At 47.6% G+C, this 23,006-nt stretch overlaps 1 protein-coding gene across 1 annotated transcript in view; it reads left to right on the plus strand.

Moving 5' to 3' along the window:
* Positions 1-997: 997 nt before the first annotated feature.
* Positions 998-23,006, plus strand: part of FMNL3 (formin like 3) — a 102,214-nt gene continuing 80,205 nt past the window's right edge. The window contains 1 exon segment of the mRNA XM_083729376.1: positions 998-1,244. Within this exon segment, the coding sequence (XP_083585502.1) occupies positions 1,128-1,244 (117 nt within the window). The 5' untranslated portion in view covers positions 998-1,127.

The raw sequence follows: 23,006 nt of genomic DNA on the forward strand, positions 1-23,006 counted from the left end.
GGGGCCAGGGCGCGGGCATCCATGTCGACACGTGTGCTTCTCTAAACACTTCTCCGTCACGGTTACAGGCAGTCGAGGCTGAGCGCCCTTTAAAACACGCCGGCAGGACAACTTTCAATGGCACCCCGTTAACTGGATGATTTATTCCTTTTGGAGGGACCCGGGTTGTTTTGCGCGCCTTCCAGGCTTGCACTCTCCGCGGCTTCTTCGAAGCGAACCTGGACAAAGTGATCCCCCAAAAATGGCCGATCCGAGATCTATGGCGATCCTGGGCTCGACCAGGCGGGGGCAGCCGCTGCTTTCTCTGCAAGTAGCGCCGGATGTCTCGAAGTGGGCTGGGCAGGGCTGAGTAACGGCTCCCTTTGTGTCTCCACGGCGTGCGCACGAACTTTAGGGGAGGCGGGTGGAGAGCGCGTAAGATCCCGGGTGATCGGGGCGGGGAAGAGAGAACTCAACTTTTCCTGCAAAAAAATGCTGCAGTTTTACGTGCGCACTTACTTGGGCGCAAGAAAAGCCCCGATGGATTCCAAGAGTCTTACTCCCGAGTAAACACGGCGGAACTTGGTTTGATCTTTATGCTCTCAAGCAAAAAAAGTGTATTCTCACATGCATTGAGATTCTCAAGGAGGCACACTTTGCTTTCTGAATTTAAAACACAGCAGTGGACTCTTGGGGTCGAGTTTAAAACGCGCGCGCGCACTATCTTGCAACTTATTGTTCAGCGTTGCGTGTCTTGCTTTCCAGGGCTTGCATTTCTTAGCCCCACGGAGAAAACGGGGGCTTGAGGAAAGCGCGCCTGCACAGAGCTGGGCCTTGAGAACAAGGGATGGGGTGGGGGCACATCATTAGGGTAGATGTTTACTCGGCTGCTCCGTCCCCACGAGCGGGCTCACCCGGGAGCCCCGCACGCGGGAGGCGCCGCCGTCGCTCGCCGTCCGCTGGGCGGGCGATGTCTGCAGGCGGGCGGTGCCGGGGGCGGCGCCGACGGCCGCGTCCCGTCCCCGGCCGGGCAGCGAGGGAGGGACTGGTGGGAGGCAGCCGCCGCCGCCTGGCCACGGCGGCTCCGTACTCTCGACGGGCAGCCAAGGAGGGCTCTGCCGTCCCCGCCTCCCCGGGAGCCGCCGGGGATGGGGAACGCCGAGAGCGGGGAGCCGGGCGGGGGCTCCGGGCTGCTGCCGCCCCCGCCGGGGAAAGTGCCCATGCCGGACCAGGGGGAGCTGGAGGAGAGATTCGCGATGGTGCTGGTGAGAGATCCCTCTTCCTTACCCCACCCCCGCTCCCGCTCCGATCCCCTCCTTGATCCCTCGCATCCCCTTCTCGACGCTGCTGCGGGTAGATTCCGTTGCAAGGCTCTCCTCGGTTGAAAAATCTCCCTAGTCCATCCTCGCTGCGGGAGGGATTCCTACCCGCCCTCTCGATAGGAACAGTTTCTCCTCCCTCTCCAACTTTTCCAGACACTTTTCCTGGCCCCCTCAGATATGGGACACCATTCTCTCGATCTCCCCCCCCCCCCCCCGCCTTCCGCGGGGTTTGCAGCCCTGGTGGTTGCATCCAGAATCTCCCCTTGCTGGGGTCTGCAGATCTCCCACCCTGGGCTCTTGCCTGACCGGGGCTCTCTGGTCGATTCCTCCGCAGGACAGATTACTCGCGGTTGCTGAGATGTTCCGGTAGCTCCCCTTCTTCTTCACCACAAAAGTTCCCAGAAGTTCTTTCCATCTCTCTTTCACCTCGCTCTCCGTTCGTTTTCGCTAGATCCCTCAACTGGTCTCAGCTTTATAAATCTTATCTATCCTCTTAGAGTCCATTAACTCATGATTCTGACAGATTCCTCCCCCTTTTGTGGCACCATTCTGAGTGGATCTCAGGCAGTCAGCTCACACTGGGAACTTCAGCGTTATCTTGGCCCATCGCAATGGGCCAGGAATCCAGGGTCCAGTGATCTTCCGTCCTCTTCCACAGCTTTTCTCCATCTCCACATTCTGACCCATAGCATGCCTGATCCCCAGTTGAAGTGCCTTCTTCCCCAGATCCTTTTGCCCATCTGCCTTGACCTCTTCCACACTTTGATCACTCCACCCCACAATCTGAGGTCCCATTTTTGTTCCAGTGGGTTCGCTCTTCCCAATTCCTTTGCAGCTGCGTTTCAAGCATCTATACCCCCCAATTCCTTCAAAATTTTCAAACCCCCCACCAAGACTGGATTCCTGCTCCCATGCATTAGGATCCTTCTGCAGTAGAAGCGTAGCATCACCTTGCTACCCTCAGCTACCCTAATGGAGATGCATGACCCCCACTTGCCATCCTTTTCCTTGGAACCATTTATCTTTCCTTGGTTGGCCTCTGATATCCAGTCCCTCTCAATCCAGTTTCTCCTTGCGGGACCCTGTGGATGATCCCTTTATCAACCGAGAGGCCTTGTTTGCTTGCGTTGTGAACCAGTTTTGTGAGGAGTGGTACTGGCAGGAATGTGGAATACCTCAGGTGCCCCTCAGCATCACTGCACGCTGTTGGCATGCATCCTGCAGAGGGCATGTAGGTGGTGGGTTTGGTGGGGATTTAAACTCTTGTCCTTGGAAGAAGGAAGGAAGCGGACCTGGTCTGGAAAGTTATGAGACTACCTTCTTGCGTCTCCACTGTGTCCACAGAAAAGGCCACTCTTAACTTGTGGGTGAAAGGAATTAGTCTCTGATTGGATAGCTGCTAGTGGCCCAAGCTTTGCCCAGGAAGAAAGGAAGAAGAAGAAGAAGAGGGATCAGGAAAAGAGGAGCAGAGAATATGGTCTTCCTAAGCAGGGTCTGGATGGTGCTGCTTGTTGTGAACCTTCTTGTGAGATCTGTAGAATATGCCCTCGCCCTTGGAGCAGAGTGGCTGGCCTGTTTAGCCCTCCAGATGCTCTTGGGACTCTTAACTCCTATCAGCTCCAACCCTGCATGGTCAGCGATTATGTGAGTGGTAATCTAACAAATCTGGAGAGCCATAAATTGTCCACACCTGCTGAAAGGGGCTTTGAGTGGGGAAATGTTCCATTTTTATGCAGGAGGCCTAGGATAAGCTTAGTGTGCCAGGCCAAGCTTTGTGAATGGGTGACTTCTGTGAATTCAAGGGACGTATTCACCTGATCATTTCACCTCTTAAAGTATTCTTATTTGTGTCTTTGTCTGTATAAGTTTTGCCTTTTGGAAGACTGCAAGGTGGTGGTTGTGATCTTCATGCATTAGAATTTTGAGTAGAGGCTTCTGGAGGTTGAAACCAAATCAGTGCAGGACCGGGACAATGCTCCTGTTTGTACATATTATCTGTTTGGGGAAGTTATCCCAAAGTGCGGTGTAATGATTGGGTAATTGGTTGATCTGTGTTAATTGCTGTGATGGAAGAACTGATAGGAAGGAATTCATTCCAAAAGAATTAAAGCCAGAAGAGTAGAGAGTGGCTTTGTGATTGCTCCTTAAACAGTGGAAATTTGACCATTTTGAGAACCAGAGTTCGTGCTGCCCATTTACTCATATGGAACATCCCAGTGGACGGCCCCAAGGGTTTCTTGGGAACAAAGGGACACTTCTGTGGTCATCTTTCTCTTTGCAAAGTAAAATTGCCTTTCCTTCCCTGGCTTTTCCAAGGAGATTCTCTCTTTGCTTCTTGACTTTTCATAAAAGGGTTCTGACACATCGGATGTGACTGTTGAGATTCAGAGACTGTGGCTGAGCCGTTAGAGATGCTTGTTGTGTAGAGAATGCTTGGGGATTTCTGGGGGATTTTTTCCTTCTTGATTGTGGAAAGTATGTTTGTTTTTTTCAAAATTCCACTCCAACGATGTCAGAGTGACAGGAAGCTGACAGCATGTGACACATAGTTCCCTCCTCTGTCCATTCTCCCTACAGTGGTCATGCAGCTGTTTGAATAGTTCCATTTTCACTCTGATTTGTAGGAAAAGGGGTTGTGTTTCAAAATCCACACGATACAGGGTTGTTGGTAATACATTGAACGTAAAGAGCTTATACTGAGGCAGATCATTGATCCAGCCAATCTAATATTGTCTGCTTTGAATAGCAGTAGCTTTCTGCATTAAGATCTTTTTAAGCCAGAGTTTTCATTTCTTTCTTTAAAAGGTAGCAAGTTTCTAGCTCTCATTGTTTTGAATATGTTCTTGGAAGCATGTGAGCTGTGCTTTCTGAAATTTCAAAAAACAGTGTGATGTGCTAGTCATGGGACTGGGCTAAACAAGATTTCCAGTGGTGGTGGGGTTAAAACTCATGTCCGGTATAGTTCTTTCAGTTTCCATGACTATCAAATCAGAATAAATTATTTAAAACAGTAAACATTGCAATTATGCAAAATAGGTGAAAGTTATGCACCTTTGTGTAAATTATATTGGTTACATAATTTATTCATGCAGAATTTGAATTCAGTAGATGCAGAATTGTAGGAATTTTTTTTGGTGTTTTGAAGATGAATGTGCAGACTATTCGTAGCCCTGGGCAAAGGTGGAACAATCTGCATTCATGAAAGTATCAATCTTATTAGCCAAAGGCATGAAGAAGAAGAAATCCATGTTATGTTCCTGTATATTCACAGCGCCATTCATCATTCTGATACTGGTGATTTATGATTTAAGCAGATGTATAGTACTTTTTTTTGCCTTCCCTGGGGCAGAATTAAGCATTATGCTATGTACGTGGTTGCAGAGGAGGGCACATATCAGAGCTCTATCTGTAGTGTAATTTGAGAGCCCAACTGAGTCTGTAACGGCCAACAATAAAACTTTCCCATTGTGCTACAGTGCTGAAGCAGCTAGTGATAAATCAGATGGATCCACTCTCCAATCTAGGTGCAATGTAGTTGGTCCGCTGTCCATTCCAGGTTTGGTGCACCAGTCCTGGCATAGACGCTGCATCCAGTTGCCCAGTTCTTATTGCTGCTATCGACGGGTCAGAACTTCGGAGTTATGGAAAAGCAGTGATCGCATCTGCTCTCTTGTTCGCTTTCACAGAGGTTCTGTAATATTCCCTGCAGTCCATAACACGGTTTCTCGTCTCTAATTCCGTAATGTAGGGCATATGGTTGTACGCTCCACTCAAGTGAAGTATATGGTAGTAAAGGTAAAGGGGCCCCTGACCGTTAGGTCCAGTCGTGACCGACTCTGGGTTGCGGCGCTCATCTCGCTTTATTGGCCAAGCGAGCCGGCATACAGCTTCCGGGTCATGTGGCCAGCATGACTAAGCCGCTTCTGGCGAACCAGAGCAGCACACGGAAACACCATTTACCTTCCCGCTGGAGCGGTACCTATTTATCTACTTGCACTTTGACGTGCTTTCGAACTGCTAGGTTGGCAGGAGCTGGGACCGAGCAATGGGAGCTCACCCCGTCGTGGGGATTCGAACCGCCAACCTTCTGATCAGCAAGTCCTAGGCTGTGTGGTTTAACCCACAGCGCCACCCGTGTCCCTATGGTGGTAGTAACCTGCCCTAGATGAGGGACAGAAGGACCATGGGGGTAGCATTTAACTAAGTTTTACTCCTAGTAGACACACTGGAATTAATGGACCTAACTTAGTCATGCTCATAATGTCATTTGGCTTGTTCTGAGCAAAAATGTGGTTGACTTCCATCCCAGATGTGCTACCTTGCCCCTGCAGTATAGGTTGAGATGGAAGACAGAAACACGCCCCTCCCCCATGTACACAATGCTGTGCTAGATCATGATGTAATGTAGCACAGGGAGGGCTTCAGGACAGGAGGGGCTGTGATAGCCCCAGACATGTCCACCTCCTTTGTTGCCCTCCTCCTTCCAAGCACAGGATATCAATTATATGTCTACCTGATTTCAGTGTAGACCGGAGAGGTGGGAGAGGAAACTGGTGAGAGAGGTGGGAAGATAATGCCCAAAGTTACACACTTGACAGTCTGTCAACAGCTATGTGTAAGTCAGGCCACACAGGGCCACCTGTTACACCATCTTGGGTAGACCAGCAGGTTGCACTAGTAGGCTGAGGTGCTGTGATGTTTGAGAGAAGCATAACTTATGATTGGTGGCGATGCAAGTTAAAAGAAGGAAGGGAAGATTCCCAAGGGATCATTGAAAATACTTGAAAATCTACTTGTGACTTCCATGATTTCACCCATGCATTTAACCAACTGGGAAACATTCTGTTGAAAACAGCCTGAGAAATCGCATCTTGAATTTTGAGGTCAAATCGCAAATTAAAAACCAGATTTTTAAATTGTATTTTGAATTATTCTGTGTTGTGAGACCTGACCAATATTGTGCTTTGAACTGGATAGCTTTGGAGGTGGGAATAAGGACTGGGGAGTCAACCCGCTCTTTCAGTTCCTTAAAAAGGATGCGGAAGCTGTGGCCCTCCAGACATGGCTGCACTTCAGCTCCCATCAGCCCTAGCCAGCATAGCCAATGGTTAAGAATGATGGGAGTGGTAGTCCAACACCATCTGAAAGTCAAGCAACATCTCCCCAGCCCTATTTTAAAGTGGATTGCCGGCTGGCCTCCTTGAACAACCACCACCAGTCTCCCCACCCATTTCGCCTGCCTTCTGTGGGCAGCTGAAGGGTCCAGCTGGTACCCATTGTGAAGCCTGAATTGTCCTTCCAATTGCAGATTCCTTCATTATAAGCCAATTTAAAGTGCCACATCACTGGGAGGGTTATCATAATATTGTTTGTGAATTGTATTGTCTGCCATTTACTTACTTGAGATTCTGGAACTGACCTTTAGAGTCGTGAAAGGCCTGGGCCCACCCTTCCTTTGGGAGAAAAACCTTCCATGCACAAGCTCTTCTGCCCTTTGAAATGGGCTGGGAAAGCCATCTTTTTAAATGTCATTCAACAAGCGGTGACATTTGTGGGGGCCGGGAGTGTATTTTGCTGGACCTATGAAATTTCTTTACCCAGTGAGGCCTGCAAACACCTTATCATCTTTAAAACATTTTTAGTTCCCAAAGCTTTAAACACGCCTCTCAAAACTGAGTTATAGATATATAGAAGATTGATAGATAAGAGATTTTTTAATAATTTAGTTGTGTAATTTTAGGCTGTTGCAGACAGCCAAAATCATGAGGGATGCTGAAGGCCTTGCCTCAAGTAGTGAATCTGAACTGCAACTAAGGATTGGTTTTACTGTGGCATCAAAGTTCCCTCCCATCGAAAACCTTTCTCCCGGAGATGGTACTTTTCTAGCTGGAGGGGATTTTTGGACGGAGGAGACCTCCACCTATACTGAGAAATAGTATAGCACAGGCAAAGATTTGCCATCTTAATGAGAATAGGGGCTAGTGTAGGTTTGGGGATAACATCTTGCCAGCGGGTTGGATCCTGAGGTCTCTCAGCTGCTCCCATGGGCCACTTTGGCAGGTGGGTTTGCAGAGTGTGGCCTCAATTGTTTCCTTCCTTTGCAACTCAGCAAAGACCTGTCTAACCCAGAGCCTTTTTCCTGCAGTGGCACAACCAGGTAAGATAAAGGTAAAGGGTCCCCTGACCGTTAGGTCCAGTTGTGGCCAGCTCTGGGGTTGTGGCGCTCATCTCGCTTTATTGGCTGAGGGAGCCGGTGTACAGCTTCCGGGTCATGTGGCCAGCATGACTAAGCCGCTTCTGGCGAACCAAAGCAGCGCACGGAAACGCCATTTACCTTCCCGCCGGAGTGGTACCTATTTATCTACTTGCACTGGCATGCTTTCGAACTGCTAGGTTGGCAGGAGCTGGGACCGAGCAACGGGAGCTTACTGTGTTGCAGGGAATCGAATGGCCGACCTTCTGATCGGCAAGCCCTAGGCTCTGTGGTTTAGACAGCAGCGCCACCCGCGTCCCGACGCAACCAGGTGCCTGTGAGAACCAATAGCCCTCCCAACATTGTTTCCCAGCGATTAGTATTCGGAGGCCTTGGATCCTGGAAGGTAGCCTGTATCCATGAGTAGCGGCCATGAATAGCTTTATCCTCTCATGCACACACATGCCCTGCCTCCAACATCCTTGGGCAAACTGGCTGCTTCTTATATCTTTGTGCGATTACCATGAAGGTCTGGAGGCTTCCCCCGCACCCTGAATGTAGTTAGAAACCTCTCCTCAAACAGGAACTCTGGCTTCTCAGGGTTTTTGATTGTGAGGGCAGTTTACAAGTGTGCACAAACAGGTGTTTTTTTAAAAAAGGTTTCCTGACCTTTGACTAATGATCTTGCACCTCGGGATGTTGTGACATAGCTTGTGACCTCTACCCCCAGTTTAACCCTTCACATATTCAGGCCGGTGCCTGAACACGGTTTAAGAATGTGTCCAGTTCCCTTTTAAAGCCTTAATAATTATTTTATTTATACCCCATTCATCTGACTGGCTGCCCTAGCCACTCTGGGCAGCATTCAATATAATAAAAACACAGCATGCACCAAACATTAACAGCTTACTGATATAGGGCTGTCTTCAGATGTCTTCTAAAAGTTGTGTAGTTGTTAGTCATCTGATGGGAGGGCGTTCCACAGGGCAGATGCCACTACCAAGAAGGCCCTCTGCCTAGTTCCCACTATCCTCACTTTTCGCGGTGAGGAAACGGCCAGAAGGCCCTTGGAGCTGGACCTCAGTGTCCAGGCTGAATGACAGGGGTGGAAACACTCCATCACATCTCATGGCAGCAAATTCCACAGCCAAGGTGCCCGCTGTGTGGAAAAATACTTCCTTTTGTCTGTCCTAAATGTCCCACTATTCAGTTTCATTGGGTGGCAGGGAGAAATATTCACTCTGTCCACTGTCCCCATAGCGCCAAACCTTTGCACTCAGACTGTTGCTGTAGCCCCCTAATCGTTTGGGTTGCCCTTTTCTGTACCTTTTGCAGCTCTACGATATTTCTCTCTCACACACACCCCTCCCAAAAGGTGTGGCAATCAAAACTATACCTATTCCAAGTGTGGTCAGACTGTAGATTCAAAGCATGGGATTCGCTCCCCACCCCCAGACGCTGTACACTGGGTTGACCACCAATATCCCTTTCATATACCACCGGTCTTGAAAGACCTACAGTGACTCCCAGTACGTTTCTGAGCACAATTCAAAGTGTTGGTGCTGACCTTTAAAGCCCTAAACGGCCTCAGTCCAGTATACCTACCTGAAGGAGCGTCTCCACCTCCATCATTATGCCCGGACATTGAGGTCCAGTGTCGAGGGCCTTCTGGTGGTTTCCTTGCTGCGAGAAGCCAAGTTACAGGGAACCAGGGAGAGGGGCTTCTCGGTAGTGGCACCCGCCCTGTGGAACACCCTCCCACCAGATGTCAAAGAGAAAAATAACTACCCAACTTTTAGAAGACATTTATTATTATTACAGTGGTACCTCGGGTTACAGATGCTTCAGGTTACAGACACCGCTAACCCAGAAATAGTATCTCAGGTTAAGAACTTTGCTTCAGGATGAGAACAGAAAAAGTGCTCCGGCGGCGCGGCAGCAGCAGGAGGCCCCTATTAGCTAAAGTGGTGCTTCAGGTTAAGAACAGTTTCAGGTTAAGAACGGACCTCCGGAACGAATTAAGTACTTAACCTGAGGTACCACTGTATTTCAAAGTCATTCCCTGTCAGTTCAGGTCCTATGATTGTATCTGAGAAGTTGGGATTCTTTGCCACACCTTAAGCCACATTTGATGTTTTATTATTAATTCATTCAGTTTGGTGTGAACCTTCTGGATCTCTTTGTCATCCCTTTTAATTTTCCCCACCATAAATAATTTGGTATTGTCAGCAAAGATGACCACAGCTATGCATAACCCTAACTCGGGGACATTTTGGAAGGGGGGGAAAAAGCATTAGTCTCAATACAGAACTTTGAGGGGTGGGGGTGTCCTTATCCTGGGGCAAGGGGAGATGGCTTGCTAATAGACAGACAGATCTGACCCATGGGCTATAATCCATTGTGAAGATCTTTACAGGCCCTCTTAAAAGAACAGGTGCTGGATTTTAGCAAGGCTCATACAGAATTTCCCCAGGAATTGTATTCTCCGGAAGTCGGTGAAGGATGTGGAGCGCCATTTGACTTTAACCCCTCAAGCACCAAAATCCCTTGGCTGACCCTGGGTGCAAGAACATTTGTGTGTGTCTCCTTTGAAAGGGTGTGTGGGTGTAGAATTATGAGAAAGTGCCAGATCACATTTATGCAAAGCTGAAATCTCCAAAGGCTCAAATGAAAATGAAAATGAAAATGAGGTGATTGATACTTCTCTACACTTTAGATTCAGGCTTCGAGTAGCTATAGTTTGTAAAGTTCATTTTAGCAACTATAAAAGCTAAAACAGTGGCCGGTCTTTTCCACAGAGGAGCAAAAAAAAAAAACCCTATGCAAAATAGAGGCTGCAATCCACCTTATACCTAGACCAGGGAAAACCCGTTATTACTCGTTGTGATCAGTTGTCTTTTAAACTTTAACTCTCAAAGCTTGCAGCACAATATGCAAGATCTGTCTCTGTTCTCCTACTTCCTCGCTTTTTCTCTCTCGGCTTCATTTAAAAAAAAATATATAAAAATATTATTATTAAAGGAAAAGAACCCAAGGAGAAACCTTATTCAATGGAATCCAGCTGCCTGGCTGGGTTGTGTTTCAGAATTTGGACTTCCGGTTTGGGATTTCAAAGGCAGCTGTCTCTGGCAGGGGACTGAATTTCCCACACAGCCATAGACACAATTACTAAGGGGATGGCGTAATAGAAGCATATGGCATCCCTCCTCGTGCAGTTAATTCCGTACAACGTTGGGTAGAAAAAGGGTGGAAATAGCTATCAGTTTCCTCTTGGCATTCTTCCAGCAGGAGAGAGAAGCTCGTACATCTTCGCAGCGTCCCATCTGGAAGAAACACCCAGGGCTTTATTCTGGCAGGGGGGACTCGAATTCCTTCCTATTCAGAGGGGGAACGGAAACTGACGTTGAGGGGGAATAGCAGACCGCAGCCTCCCAAGCAACCCAGATAGACTCCCCGCAAAGCAAGCCGAGTCGTCCAACGAGGGGACCGGTTTGGAAGAGCTGCCCAGTTGGGTGGGTTGCCAAGTCTCGACGGAGACCCAAACGCTTAGGCCTCATTACGGATTGCAGTCACATTGCATCACTTCCCTGGAAACAGCATCTCATCGAGGGGGAGGGCTTACTTTCGGAAACTTTGTTCCATGAAAGATGGGAGCCTTTGCTAGGGTAAGGGGCTGGGGGGACGAGCCAGGGAGCCCTGCTTCTGAGAGGACAGCGCTGTGGGTTTGGCTGAAGTGGGAAGGTGGGTTTACTGGCACTCTGCTCTAGCCATGCGGATACCCTGCCTAGAGCAGTGTTTCCCAACCTTGGGTCTCCAGCTGTTTTTGCACTACAACTCCCATCATCCCTAGCTAGCAAGACCAGTGGTCAGGAATGATGGGAACTGTAGTCCAAAAGCAGCTGGAGACCCAGGGTTGGGAAACACTGGCCTAGAGGATGCTGGGGAGACTGTACCTTGTGGTTGCTTAGCAACCACAGCCTATCCTGGAACAGGCAAAATGGCTGCCTAGGCTTAGGATGAAGCTGGTCACGGGCAAGAAATGGTGCGTGAAGCAGGGCAAGAGTTCTGTATCTAAATCAGGGGCTTGCAGGAGAGGATCCTGTGATTTCCAGTGTGGAAGGATGGGAGCTAAGAAGCTTGGCTGCAGCTTTTAGAAATGAAGGCCCCCTCGGGCGTCCCGTCATTGAATGCTTCAATCTGCCACCAACATGTTGTGAGGGTGTAATTAACGCTTGAAAAATGGCAATTGAGGAATAATTAGAAAGCAGCTGCAACTAATTCCAGGCTTGCAATGCTTTGGCTCCTCTGTTTGGATCTTTGGCGAAAATGTTTTGAACAATGGGGAGGGTGGTGGGAAAGAACTCTGATGTTTAAAAAGCAGTACAGCCTAATTGTTGCTTGTTCTTTTCTGAACACTGTTTGAAAAGTAAAGCTGCTGTCATGCTTCTATTGTCTGTTAGTTGTTAGCCATGCTGGAAATACTTGCATTGGAGGATAGGGCATGAGTTTGTGGAATAAAAAAAATATAAACTTGCCCAAGTTTTGCCGTGTAATAAATTGTGAGGTTGCGTTGCCTCTTCCCAGTGCTGGGTTTTAGAGCTTTGGGGAGTGTAGAGCAAAATCCTGGCTCCCATTCCCAGGCTGTCTTTTAGCATTGCCACTTGTTTCTGGCACGGCTACTGCAGCTTCAGCAGACAGACATCCAACAGGTACAGCATCTTCCCTAGTGTTTGAAGGTGCGGTGATAAAAATCTGGATTTTTTATATCTTTCTGCAGCAGTTGATGGTACTTTTCATGGGTGATTCTTTGGTGGTCAAGCACTTGGGGGGGGCAGAAGGGGGATTTAAGAGTTTGATCACCTTAGACTTTTATACTGGCTTTGAGAAATCTTTTTTGTATTGTGTATTTGACTTTTAATTTTGGAAGTTGCTTGGATATGTCTTGTGGAAAGCGATCAATAAACAAAACAAATGAATAATGATTGCCATGCAGCTGTTTAATGGCACAACTGCTTTGCCCCCCCCCCAAAAAAAGTAGAATAAAAAGACATGGGGACTCTTATTTGGAACCACAATATAGCTGGCCTTTCATTTCTTTAAACCATATACCATCTAAGACTCACATCGGTATGCAGAATTAGATACTATTCTCATTGTCCTAAGCAGATACCTTAGTTTAGCAAGCCAAAATGTCATTTTAACAGGCAGTCCATGTTTTCTAAACACTCATATAATGTGAGAGATTATGCAAATGCAGTTTATCTGTAGGCCTTTTAACAACAACAGCAGCAGCAACATCATCATCATCATCAACAACATTTAGATGCCTCCCATCTGCCTGGGTTTCCCCAGCCACTCTGGGTGGCTACCAACAGAATATTAAAAACACAATAAAACACCAAACATTAAAAACCTCCTGATACAGGGCTATCTTCAGATGTCTTCTAAAAGTTAAATAGTTGTTTATTTCCTTGACTTCTGATGGAAGGGTGTTCAACAGGGCAGGTGTTTCTACCAAGAAGACCCTCTACCTCTTTCCCCATAACTATATATTCTGTTTCCAATATGCATTTTGAAGGAATATGGAGGTGCTTTTATTTGCCAATTACTGGGAAATTAGAGGGTTATGGAGATTCAGCCCTCGGATGCCATAGGTTTTGGCCAATAAGTAACAGCCTTTGGCAGGACTGTGTATGTTCTGGGCTGCTAAAAAAATGAAGAGTTCTGCACCAAGAACCTCTGTCAGTCATGCAAGTTTTCGTATGTTTGCTTATTTTACAACTTTTTTCTGCTTCCCCTGGCTAAAGAAGGGATAAGGAATTGCACGTGCCTCTGAAACTTCACATCTCCGCCATATGAAAGCCCACTTACCGTAGTTCTCCCCATGGCTCCTTAGATTTTGCCAGGCACATTCCAGCCTAGTTTTTGCAGTCTTGAGGAACAGAAGCTTGCTTCTTTTCCCCCCCAAAAAAGGAAAGCTGAGATTAATGGGACATAGAATTCTGTGTCAAAATACCAACATCTACAAATGTCCCATGCATTTGTAGGATGCCCATAGCTGAGAGACGGACAGGGAGGGGAGCAGAACTGATCCTGAAACTCCACTTCCTGGCCCTTATGTTACACCAGACATTGTTTGTGTCATGTTTTGAAGCCACAGGACTAGAAACTTAGTATGAAAGAAAATCGAAATTCTTCTGATGCCACCAAACATCAAAATCCAAGACAGTTTGAGCCTACAAAGCCAATTCTGGCCCAGCTGCACTGGCTAATGGTTGCTGGAAGAAGAAGAGTTTGGATTTGATATCCCGCCTTTCACTCCCTTTAAGGAGTCTCAAAACGGCTAACAATCTCCTTTCCCTTCCTCCTCCACAACAAACACTCTGTGGGGTGAGTGGGGCTGAGAGACTTCAGAGAAGTGTGACTGGCCCAAGGTCACCCAGCAGCTGCATGTGGAAGAGTGGAGACGCGAACCCGGTTCACCAGATTACGAGTCCACTGCTCTTAACCACTACACCACACTGGCTGGACTTTGGGAAGGAAGTGTGGGGACTCTGACAGGGTCCTTGAGTCCTCCCACCTCCTTTCCGAAGCCTAGTTAGTGCTTTCCCAACTTTGGGGAAAAGGTTGGAGGGCTCTAGCACCCTGCCAGGGTCTCATGCCTCCTTCCCAAAGCCCAGAGCCTCGCATCAAAGGGGGGCATCAAATTTTGGCTTTGCTTCCGCCCTGCATGCGACAAGACAGTGCGCAGCCCACAGGTTCCATGTCAAAGTGCTCATGTGGCCCGCTTGGTCTGAAAAGTTGGGCTGCCCTGGTCTAGAGAATGCTGAGCAAGATGGACCAAGCCGGCTTCTCCTCTTTCTGATGCAATACAGTGGTACCTCTGGTTACGTACTTACGGTAATTCATTCCGGAGGTTCGTTCTTAACCTGAAACTGTTCTTAACCTGAAGACCACTTTAGCTAATGGGGCCTCCTGCTGCCGCCAGAGCACGATTTCTGTTCTCATCCTGAAGCAAAGTTCTTAACCCGAGGTAATATTTCTGGGTTAGTGGAGTCTGTAACCTGAAGCGTATGTAACCTGAAGTGTATGTAACCCGAGGTACCACTGTATAAGGCTATTTCATAGGTTCTGTTGTTGCCGATGAAGCTGCTGCTAAAGGCAGAGCTCAACAAGACAATTTAAGTACAGTGGTACCTCAGTTTACGAACTTAATCTGTTCCGGAAGTCCGTTCTTAAACCAAAACTGTTCTTAAACCGAGGCGTGCTTTCCCTAACGAGGCCTCTCTCCGCCGATGCCCTTCCACCATTCGGATTTTGTTCTTAGACTGAGGTAAAGTTCTCAAACTGGGACACTATTTCCGGTTTTGCGGAGTTTGTAAACCAAATCATTCTTAAACTGGGCTGTTCTTAAACTGAGGCATCACTGTACTAGGAACCTTAAAGGAGAATGACTGTGCAAGGCCATAGCAACTGTGGGCCCTGTAGCAAAGTCATTGTTTGAGATGGTATTTGTATGGTGCATCTGGAGTTCAACAGCAGTAGATTAACGCACATGATGTGTCAACCTTACTCAATCTAAGTTGGTCTGGGCATTGTCAGGGCTTGAATGGGAGATGACTGGAGAACCATGTGCACATTGACAGACTATACATTCAATATCTATATTGTGGTATGAAGTTAGCAGGACTGGAGAAAGCTATTTTGCAGCTCCATCTGTGAGCTTTTGGGAATATAGCCAGGAAGGGAAGAATCAAGACCAGAACAGATGCAAATAATGATTTTGTATGGGCTTATATTTGTCCTTTAATCCAACACTGTTGATGATCACACTCACCGCACAGATGCCATCACTGATAATTACCCTCTTGCAGAGCCCATGGTGTGTTGATACCCAGGCCTAGTTCTTCCACCACACACAACTTTGCACCACGTGCAAAACAGAATGACTGCATTTTGTAGGTTGCAGGGGGTGGCTCGGAGGGTGGACAACACAAGATGGTGTGATTAAGTTGACAATTATCCCATGATGTGCGTTAAGAGGGATGGGTGGAGTAAGACTATAGTGGAAGAATGATCTAATGACTGCATAGCTTACAGCAGGGGTAGCTAATGTCATATCCTCCAGATGTTGCTGGACTACAACTCCCATCATCCCTGACCATTGACCACGCTGGTGGCAGTTGGAGTTCAGCAACAACTGGAGGGCACCACATTGACAACCCCTGGCTAACCTGTGAAGTAGCCAATAATGGCAAATTTTGGAGATGAGGTTTTTAAAAAGAGGCTCCAAATAAGTGGATTAATTCATGTTGGAAGCTAGGGCCATGGAAGAGTGGAGGAGAAATTCCATTTGGTTCATATTTTAATATGTAATCTGAAATGCAGCTTTCTCTTTAAACTTGCACTTTTCTGAACATTGCAGTGTAGTTTGCCAACCAAAAGAAGTGTACAAAAATGTGTGTATTAGGGGAAACTGCATATATAAACTGCATCTATGTGGATGGAAATAACATACAAACATGCATTACTGTTACGTGAAATGTGTGTTTTAGAAATGTATGTATTGGGAGGGGAAACATGCTAAAATGTTGGTGAATTTTGGGGAGGACTTAATTGTAAACTGATGCAAAAATGTGGGAAATGAGAAACTGGGAGAAATCAAAGTTGACAGATCCTTCCCTCCCTAGGGCTGTATCTTCATTAGTAAAGGTAAAGGGACCCCTGACCATTAGGTCCAGTCGTGACCGACTCTGGGGTTGCGGCGCTCATCTCGCTTTATTGGCCGAGGGAGCCGGCATACAGCTTCCGGGTCATGTGGCCAGCATGACATAAGCTGCTTCTGGCGAACCAGAGCAGCGCATGGAAACGCCATTTACCTTCCCACTGGAGTGGTACCTATTTATCTACTTGCACTTTGACATGCTTTTGAACTGCTAGGTTGGCAGGAGCAGGGACCGGGCAACTGGAGCTCACCCCGTTGCGGGGATTCGAACTGCCAACCTTCTGATCGGCAAGTTCTAGGCTCTGTGGTTTAACCCGCAGTGCCACCCACGTATCTGCATTAGTATGTTTGAATTCCTCCCAATTCAAACTTACAGACTCACTGTTAAGACCGTTTTCATGGAAGACAATCTTACTCGGCTACGAGTGATCACTGAAGAAGAAGTATGTTTGAAGGGCAAAAGGCACCCATTGGCCCTAAGCATCTTGGTTATGTGTTTCCTGTTTATGGAGGATGCACTTTCCAGAGGGAGGCATGTGGCATCTCTGTGAATCACATCTTCCATTTTCCCGAAATTTATCCCCACGTGGAGGGGTCCATAGACTCTGCATCATAAGAGATGAAATTCTGTGTTTTAACTTTGAACAAACTGCAGAACCTGGATTTGATGGCAAAGGGGTATGGGGAGCAAGCAGGAGGTAGTTTAGGATGTATGGACAGGAGGAAATAGCCAGGAAGCCTTTGCTTCACAGCAGAACATCTGCACTGGAGAAAAGATTTGCTTTCCGTTTCCCTGGAAATCCCAAAGGCCAGCTTTTGCTCGCCGGTGATTTATGAAAGAAAAAACTTTGTTGCCATAACTAAACACAGGCAGATTTAGTGCGGCCCTGTTTTCTAAGGGGCTAACCCTACACATGATGTGCAAAATTGTGCAGTGGAGCCTAGGCAGTGTTTATTGTTGTTGCTTTAAATGAAAACCAGCTTGGGGAGGGGATGATTCTGAGTGAACAACCAGTGTGTGCACGCTTAATGCTTTCCCCATGCACCAAAACAGCCCCCCACAAACTATTTTCTTATGCTTGCGCACAAAATCTTAGTCATACATAGAATTCACCTGCTGAAATAAATGAACTTAAGTCCATTGATTTCAGTGGGGCTGCTCTGAGATCACCTTTAGCTTGTGATGGAGCCAAGATGCCCCCTATAACTTTTGGGCACACTCATTTGCTTACTCCAATAGTGGCCCTCCAAAGGGAAGGGGCCATTGGTCAGTGATGGAATGTGTGCTTTGTATACCTCAGGCGCAGACTCAATCTCTGGTATCTCCAGCTAAAGGAACTTGGGTAGCAGAGCTGGGATTGCCAGCTGCACAAGACCTTTGAGAACCACAGTTACTCAAATGAGACAGTCCTGGGCTGCAATGGAACTTGGTTTAAGGCAGCTTCATTCATTCAAAAACACACAGCTGGCAAGACAGGAGTGCAACAGGAGTGCATATGCCTAAGAAGTATACCAGTAAGGGCACACATACTGTTTCATCGCATTCCCACGTTATGTTGGGTGTACACCCAAACAAAATTGTCCAACATCTGAAGCCTTTCTTGACACGGCTTGAATGTGTGCTTCTCTTTTGCCCAGTTTTCAACAGATGACCACAATGCCGAATCCACAAATCTAAAAATACTGTTTTGGCAGCGTTGCACTTGAAATAAGGGATGCTGATTGCCATGATGTTCTGGAATACGGGGCAACCTTTTACCGTTAAGGGCCAGAACGTAAAAGAGCAGTTAAAACTGCCTTTTCTGGTGCATGCCTGAACCCCTGGGCTTTCAAATTCTTGATATCATATTTGCAGCCTGCCTTCTATTCAAATTGCTGGGGGTGGGGAGAACAGCTTTTATGTGTGCATGTGTTTTTAAAGCAAAGGAAATGCCGACTTGTGTGGTGTGAGCGGAACAGGACCACAAAGGCCGGAAACACAGGCGCATGGGCTAATGCTTGAGACGCTTCTGGCAGTATCAGCTGTAGGGATAGTTGCAGACCTAGGCATACCTGCTAGAAGAAAGCCAGTCCTGTTACACTCAGTGGGTCTCACACCTTCAAAGGTGTCTTTCAGGTTGGGCTGCTAAAGTGGGAAAGAAGATCTCTGCTCATGGCTGATGTTCTCAAAGTGGGGTGGTCCTCCAGAAATGTTGCTGGACTGGTCTCACAGATCTACAGCATGGGCAATGGTCAGAAATGATGGGAGTTGGAATCCAGCCTTTTATGGAGGGCTGCAATCCCCCCTCTCCACTGTTTTAAGATAATTCTGAAACCACGGGCAAACAAAGCTTTGTGACTCAGGGTGAGATGATGAGGGTTTAGTCTCATGGATTATCTGATGATTTTTGGAATACAAGAATTGTTGTGCTGGGATCTGACTGATGGTCTGCCCAGAACAGATCACTAGCAAATGTTTTTCAAACAGTAGCTAGTCAGATACCAGTGGGAAGTTCACAAGCAAAGGATCATAACCCTGTCTAGCCCTGCTGTTAATCCCCTAGGGAGGTGACCAGATGCAAAGGAGGATAGCATCCCATGCCTTTAGCAATGGTGAAGAAGAGGGTTTTTTCTCTCTGCAGGTGCAGCTACACATGCAGAGATGTCTCTGCTGAAATTCCCTCTTCTATATCTATTAAAGCAGGGAGGGGAAACTGGTGGGCCCTCAACACTGGCTAGGGTTGACGCGAGTTTGAGCCCACCAACATCATCTGGAGGACTACAGCTTCCTCATTGCTGTGTTAAAGGAATAGGCATCTGCAGCTTTCTTTTGCATCTGGTTAGGGCTGCTCAGTTGCAACTCAAGTTCCTCCCCTTTACATTTTCTGCCACTGTATTTTGGGACCTGCTATGGATACATCACACAACAAGCTAGCCAGGGAGAGGACATCCATGTGGGCAAATATTCCGGGAAAGAAAGGGTAGGAAAAGCCACAGTCACCCTATTTTGTGTCTTGGACCCACTTAAAAGCAAATGGAAGAATTGCTGGTTTGCAATCCAGGAATGCTATATATGGACACCTCAGTCATTGGACTTTGCTAGTCCACTGTGAGCATACTTGCCTTTCAACAAGGAGGTTGCGCTTTTGGCAATCGTGGCCATTAGTTCTGTGCTTTCTGGCTTGTGGCTATCAAACTGCCCTGTGGCAACAACTTTCTTAAAAATCCCACAGCAGTGGTTCTTAGTTGAGTTGGGGAGTGGCTGAGCCACAGCCCTGAATCTTCTACTCTGCTCTGCACCCCTTCCAACCAACACTCACATGCCTCTCCAGACACATCCTCTGGCTGCTTTTCTAGACACTGCTGCTATTCCTTCGCCATCTGAGCTGTTAATGGAAGAGTGCTTAGCTAGCCAAACAAGCCCTTTGTCAGGGAGGTTAGACCTGTGGCCCTCCAGTGCTGTTGCCCCACAGCTCGCATCATTGTTGGCCATTGGGCTGATGGGAGCTGAAGAATGCCTGGAGGGTTACAGGTTCCCCACCCTGTCTTAGCTCCAGTAGTTCCACATGTGAGCACGTAACTGCCATTCCTTGCCAGCAACACAGTAAACCTATCTGAACGCTTGAATCAGCTACAACCCTTCTAGCCCTTGGAGAAGAACTTTAAAGGTAAAGGTAAAGGGACCCCTGACCATTAGGTCCAGTAATGACTGACTCTGGGGTTGCGGCACTCATCTCGCTTTATTGGCCGAGGGAGCCCAGCATACAGCTTCCAGGTCATGTGGCCAGCATGACTAAGCCGCTTCTGGCGAACCAGAGCAGCGCATGGAAACGCCGTTTACCTTCCCGCCAGAGCGGTATCTATTTATCTACTTGCACTTTTGAACTGCTAGGTTGGCAGGAGCAGGGACCGAGCAACGGGAGCTCACCCCTTCGCGGGGATTCAAACCACTGACCTTCTGATCTGCAAGTCCTAGGCTCTGTGGTTTAACCCACAGCGCCACCCACGTCCCTTGGAGAAGAGCTTTAGGAGACAGCTAATATTTGTTGAGGCAACATTAGGGCTCAACTTCATTCTGATCCATGGTTGCTTACACGTGGGATGGGCAGAATCTGTCAGTTTTGGTCTCTCTCAGTTTCTGATTTTTCCAATCTTAAGTTCACTTCTCCACTTTTCCACATCAGTCTGAAATTTGAAAAGTTTCCTTTGAAAAGTTATCAGCATCTTTAATTTCTCTGCATATGTACACGCTTGCAATTTTCCTTAACATACACATTATTGCAAAGTGATTTCCCCTAATGCAGTTCATCCCTTCCCCTGCTAATATATGTATCTTCATGCACACTTTACCCCAGTTTTGCAAAATTCAGAGAGGTGTGAATTTTGAAGGTCAGCGCTGCTTTGTTTCGTGTACTGTTTTGGAAGTGAGATGTGGGTGGTGCTGTGGGTTAAACCACAGAGCCTAGGACTTACCAATCAGAAGGTCGGTGGTTCAAATCCCTGCAACGGGGTGAGCTCCCATTGTTTGGTCCCTGCTGCTGCCAACCTAGCAGTTCAGAAGCACGTCAAAGTGCAAGTAGATAAACAGGTACCGCTCCGGCGGGAAGGTAAACAGCGTTTCTGTGGCTTAGTCATGCTGGCCACATGACCCGGAAGCTGTACCCTCGGCCAGTAAACCGAGATAAGCGCCGCAACTCCAGAGTCGGCCACGACTGGAACTAACGGTCAGGGGTCCCTTTACCTTTACCTTTTTACTGTTTTGGAAAGTGTGAATGGGGTAGATTCGTCTTTAAATGTGAACTGAATCAAACTCCTCCACCACCCCTAAGCAAGGCACACCCACAGACAGACCAAAGTGGGGCTGTACTTTTACCCCCATCCCTGACATTTCACCTGCCTTTCCTAACAACCATGCATTGCACACATTTGTCTGTAGAGAAAAGCCAACACATGGGCTTCTCCTGACATGCAGGGGCTCCACGTGATTAGGACCCCTTGCTGTGTCGGTGCCCTGATCACGCAGAGTCTCTGGTATGCAAGGAGGAACTCGTGTGTTGGCTTTTTTATAGAGCAACCACACACAAAGCACAGTTGTTGGTATTTTTAAAAAGAAGATTGGACATCAGAGTTGCAGCACAGTTCCGCTTTGGTCTATATGCAGGTATGCCCCTTATGCTAGTCTTGCACATGTAGAGGCTTATGGGTGCCTTGATTCTGTGCTCTTGGTAACTCTTACCAGGTAGATATGAATCCTCCTATCTATGTTTATTCTATTCTTTGATTATTCCATGTAAGTGCAGGAACTGGCACTGCATACTGAGTTTAGAGACTTTCCACTTTCTCTGAGGGCTGGCTGAGGTGAGGAAACAAGCCCACCTTGTTTCCGGTGTGGTGTAGTGGTTAAGAGCAGTGGACTCGTAATCTGGTGAACCGGGTTCGCTTCCCTGCTCCTCCACATGCATCTGCTAGGTGACCTTGGTCTAGTCACACTTCTCTGAAGTCTCTTAGCCTCACTCACCTCACAGAGTGTTTGTTGTGGGGGAGGAAGGGAAAAGGAGATTGTTAGCTGCTTTGAGACTCCTTAGGGTAGTGATAAAGTGGGATATCAAATCCAAACTCTTCTTCTCTTCTTCTTCACCTTCCCAGCCCTTAATGACACAAAGAGGTTTGAAAGGTGACAAATGGTGCAATTTCAGAGGCAGTGGGAGGCGGGTTCGGTGTTTGAAAGGGCTAGAGGTGGAGCTCCAGTGCTTGGTACAGCTCTGTGCCCTGCCACTTAGATAGCAGAAGCAGAATCTTATGAAATATCAAGAGCATGCATTCATGTGCCTCATCTGTACAGCTGATGGGAATCCAGCTTGTCTCTGTGCAGAAGGAATTTTGCTGCTGCAACTTCCACTGCAGAATGTACCTGGCCTCGCCTAGGTGCTTTTAAATATGTCGGGTTCCACTCAGGCCTGCGCTTGGAGCTGTTGTTTCATCAGTGATGTAGACCAGGGGTCAGCAAACGTTTTCAGCAGGGGGCTGATCCACTGTCCCTCAGACCTTGTGGTGGGCCGGACTATATTTTGAGGGGGGAAATAATAATGAATGAATTCCTATGCCCCACAAATAACCCAGAAATGCGTTTTAAATAAAAGCACACATTCTACTCATGTAAAAACATGCTGATTCCCAGACCATCTGTGGGCCAGATTGAGAAGGCGATTGGGCCGCATCTGGACCCCGGGCTATAGTTTGCCTACCCCTGATGTAGACCAAAAGCTTACCTCTGAGGTGCTGCAGGCTCCTCCCCTTCCTGGCTCTCTGCCAGGCCCTGATCCAGGCAAGCACTTCTTGCAGCTCCCTCTTCTGTGTTAACTGATGTGCAGCTAGCGGAGCAGTTTGGTGGGGGTGGCTGAGGAGTCTGCCTTCTGTCTGTGGCTCTGGGGGAAAGCCAGCTAGGACTCCAGGCACCGCTCCCTGAATCTCAGTGGGGACTACTCTTAAGAAGGGCCTCCACAGAAGATCTGAATTCTGGGGAGGCAAATATGGGGAGAGTCTGCATCGCTAAAAGTCCTGTGTCCTAAATATCTAAAGGAGTGCCTCCTACTCCTGGTGAGTAGGAACCAGGAGAGGTCTAGCGCTGGGTTCCTTTTCTTGGCTTGCTCCTCAATTTAAGATGTGATTATTTTATTAGGTTTCTAGAACTCTAGTTTAGAATGCTTTTGAGTCCCTTTAGTGGAGAATACAGCTAATAAGCCTCGGGGGGGGGGGGGAATGAATGAATGGATCTAACCCACTCCTTTGCCCCTGACCAGAATGAATA

Source organism: Podarcis gaigeae (genome assembly GCF_964106915.1).
Source record: "Podarcis gaigeae genome assembly, chromosome: 2".
NCBI classification, from domain to species: Eukaryota; Metazoa; Chordata; class Lepidosauria; order Squamata; family Lacertidae; genus Podarcis; species Podarcis gaigeae.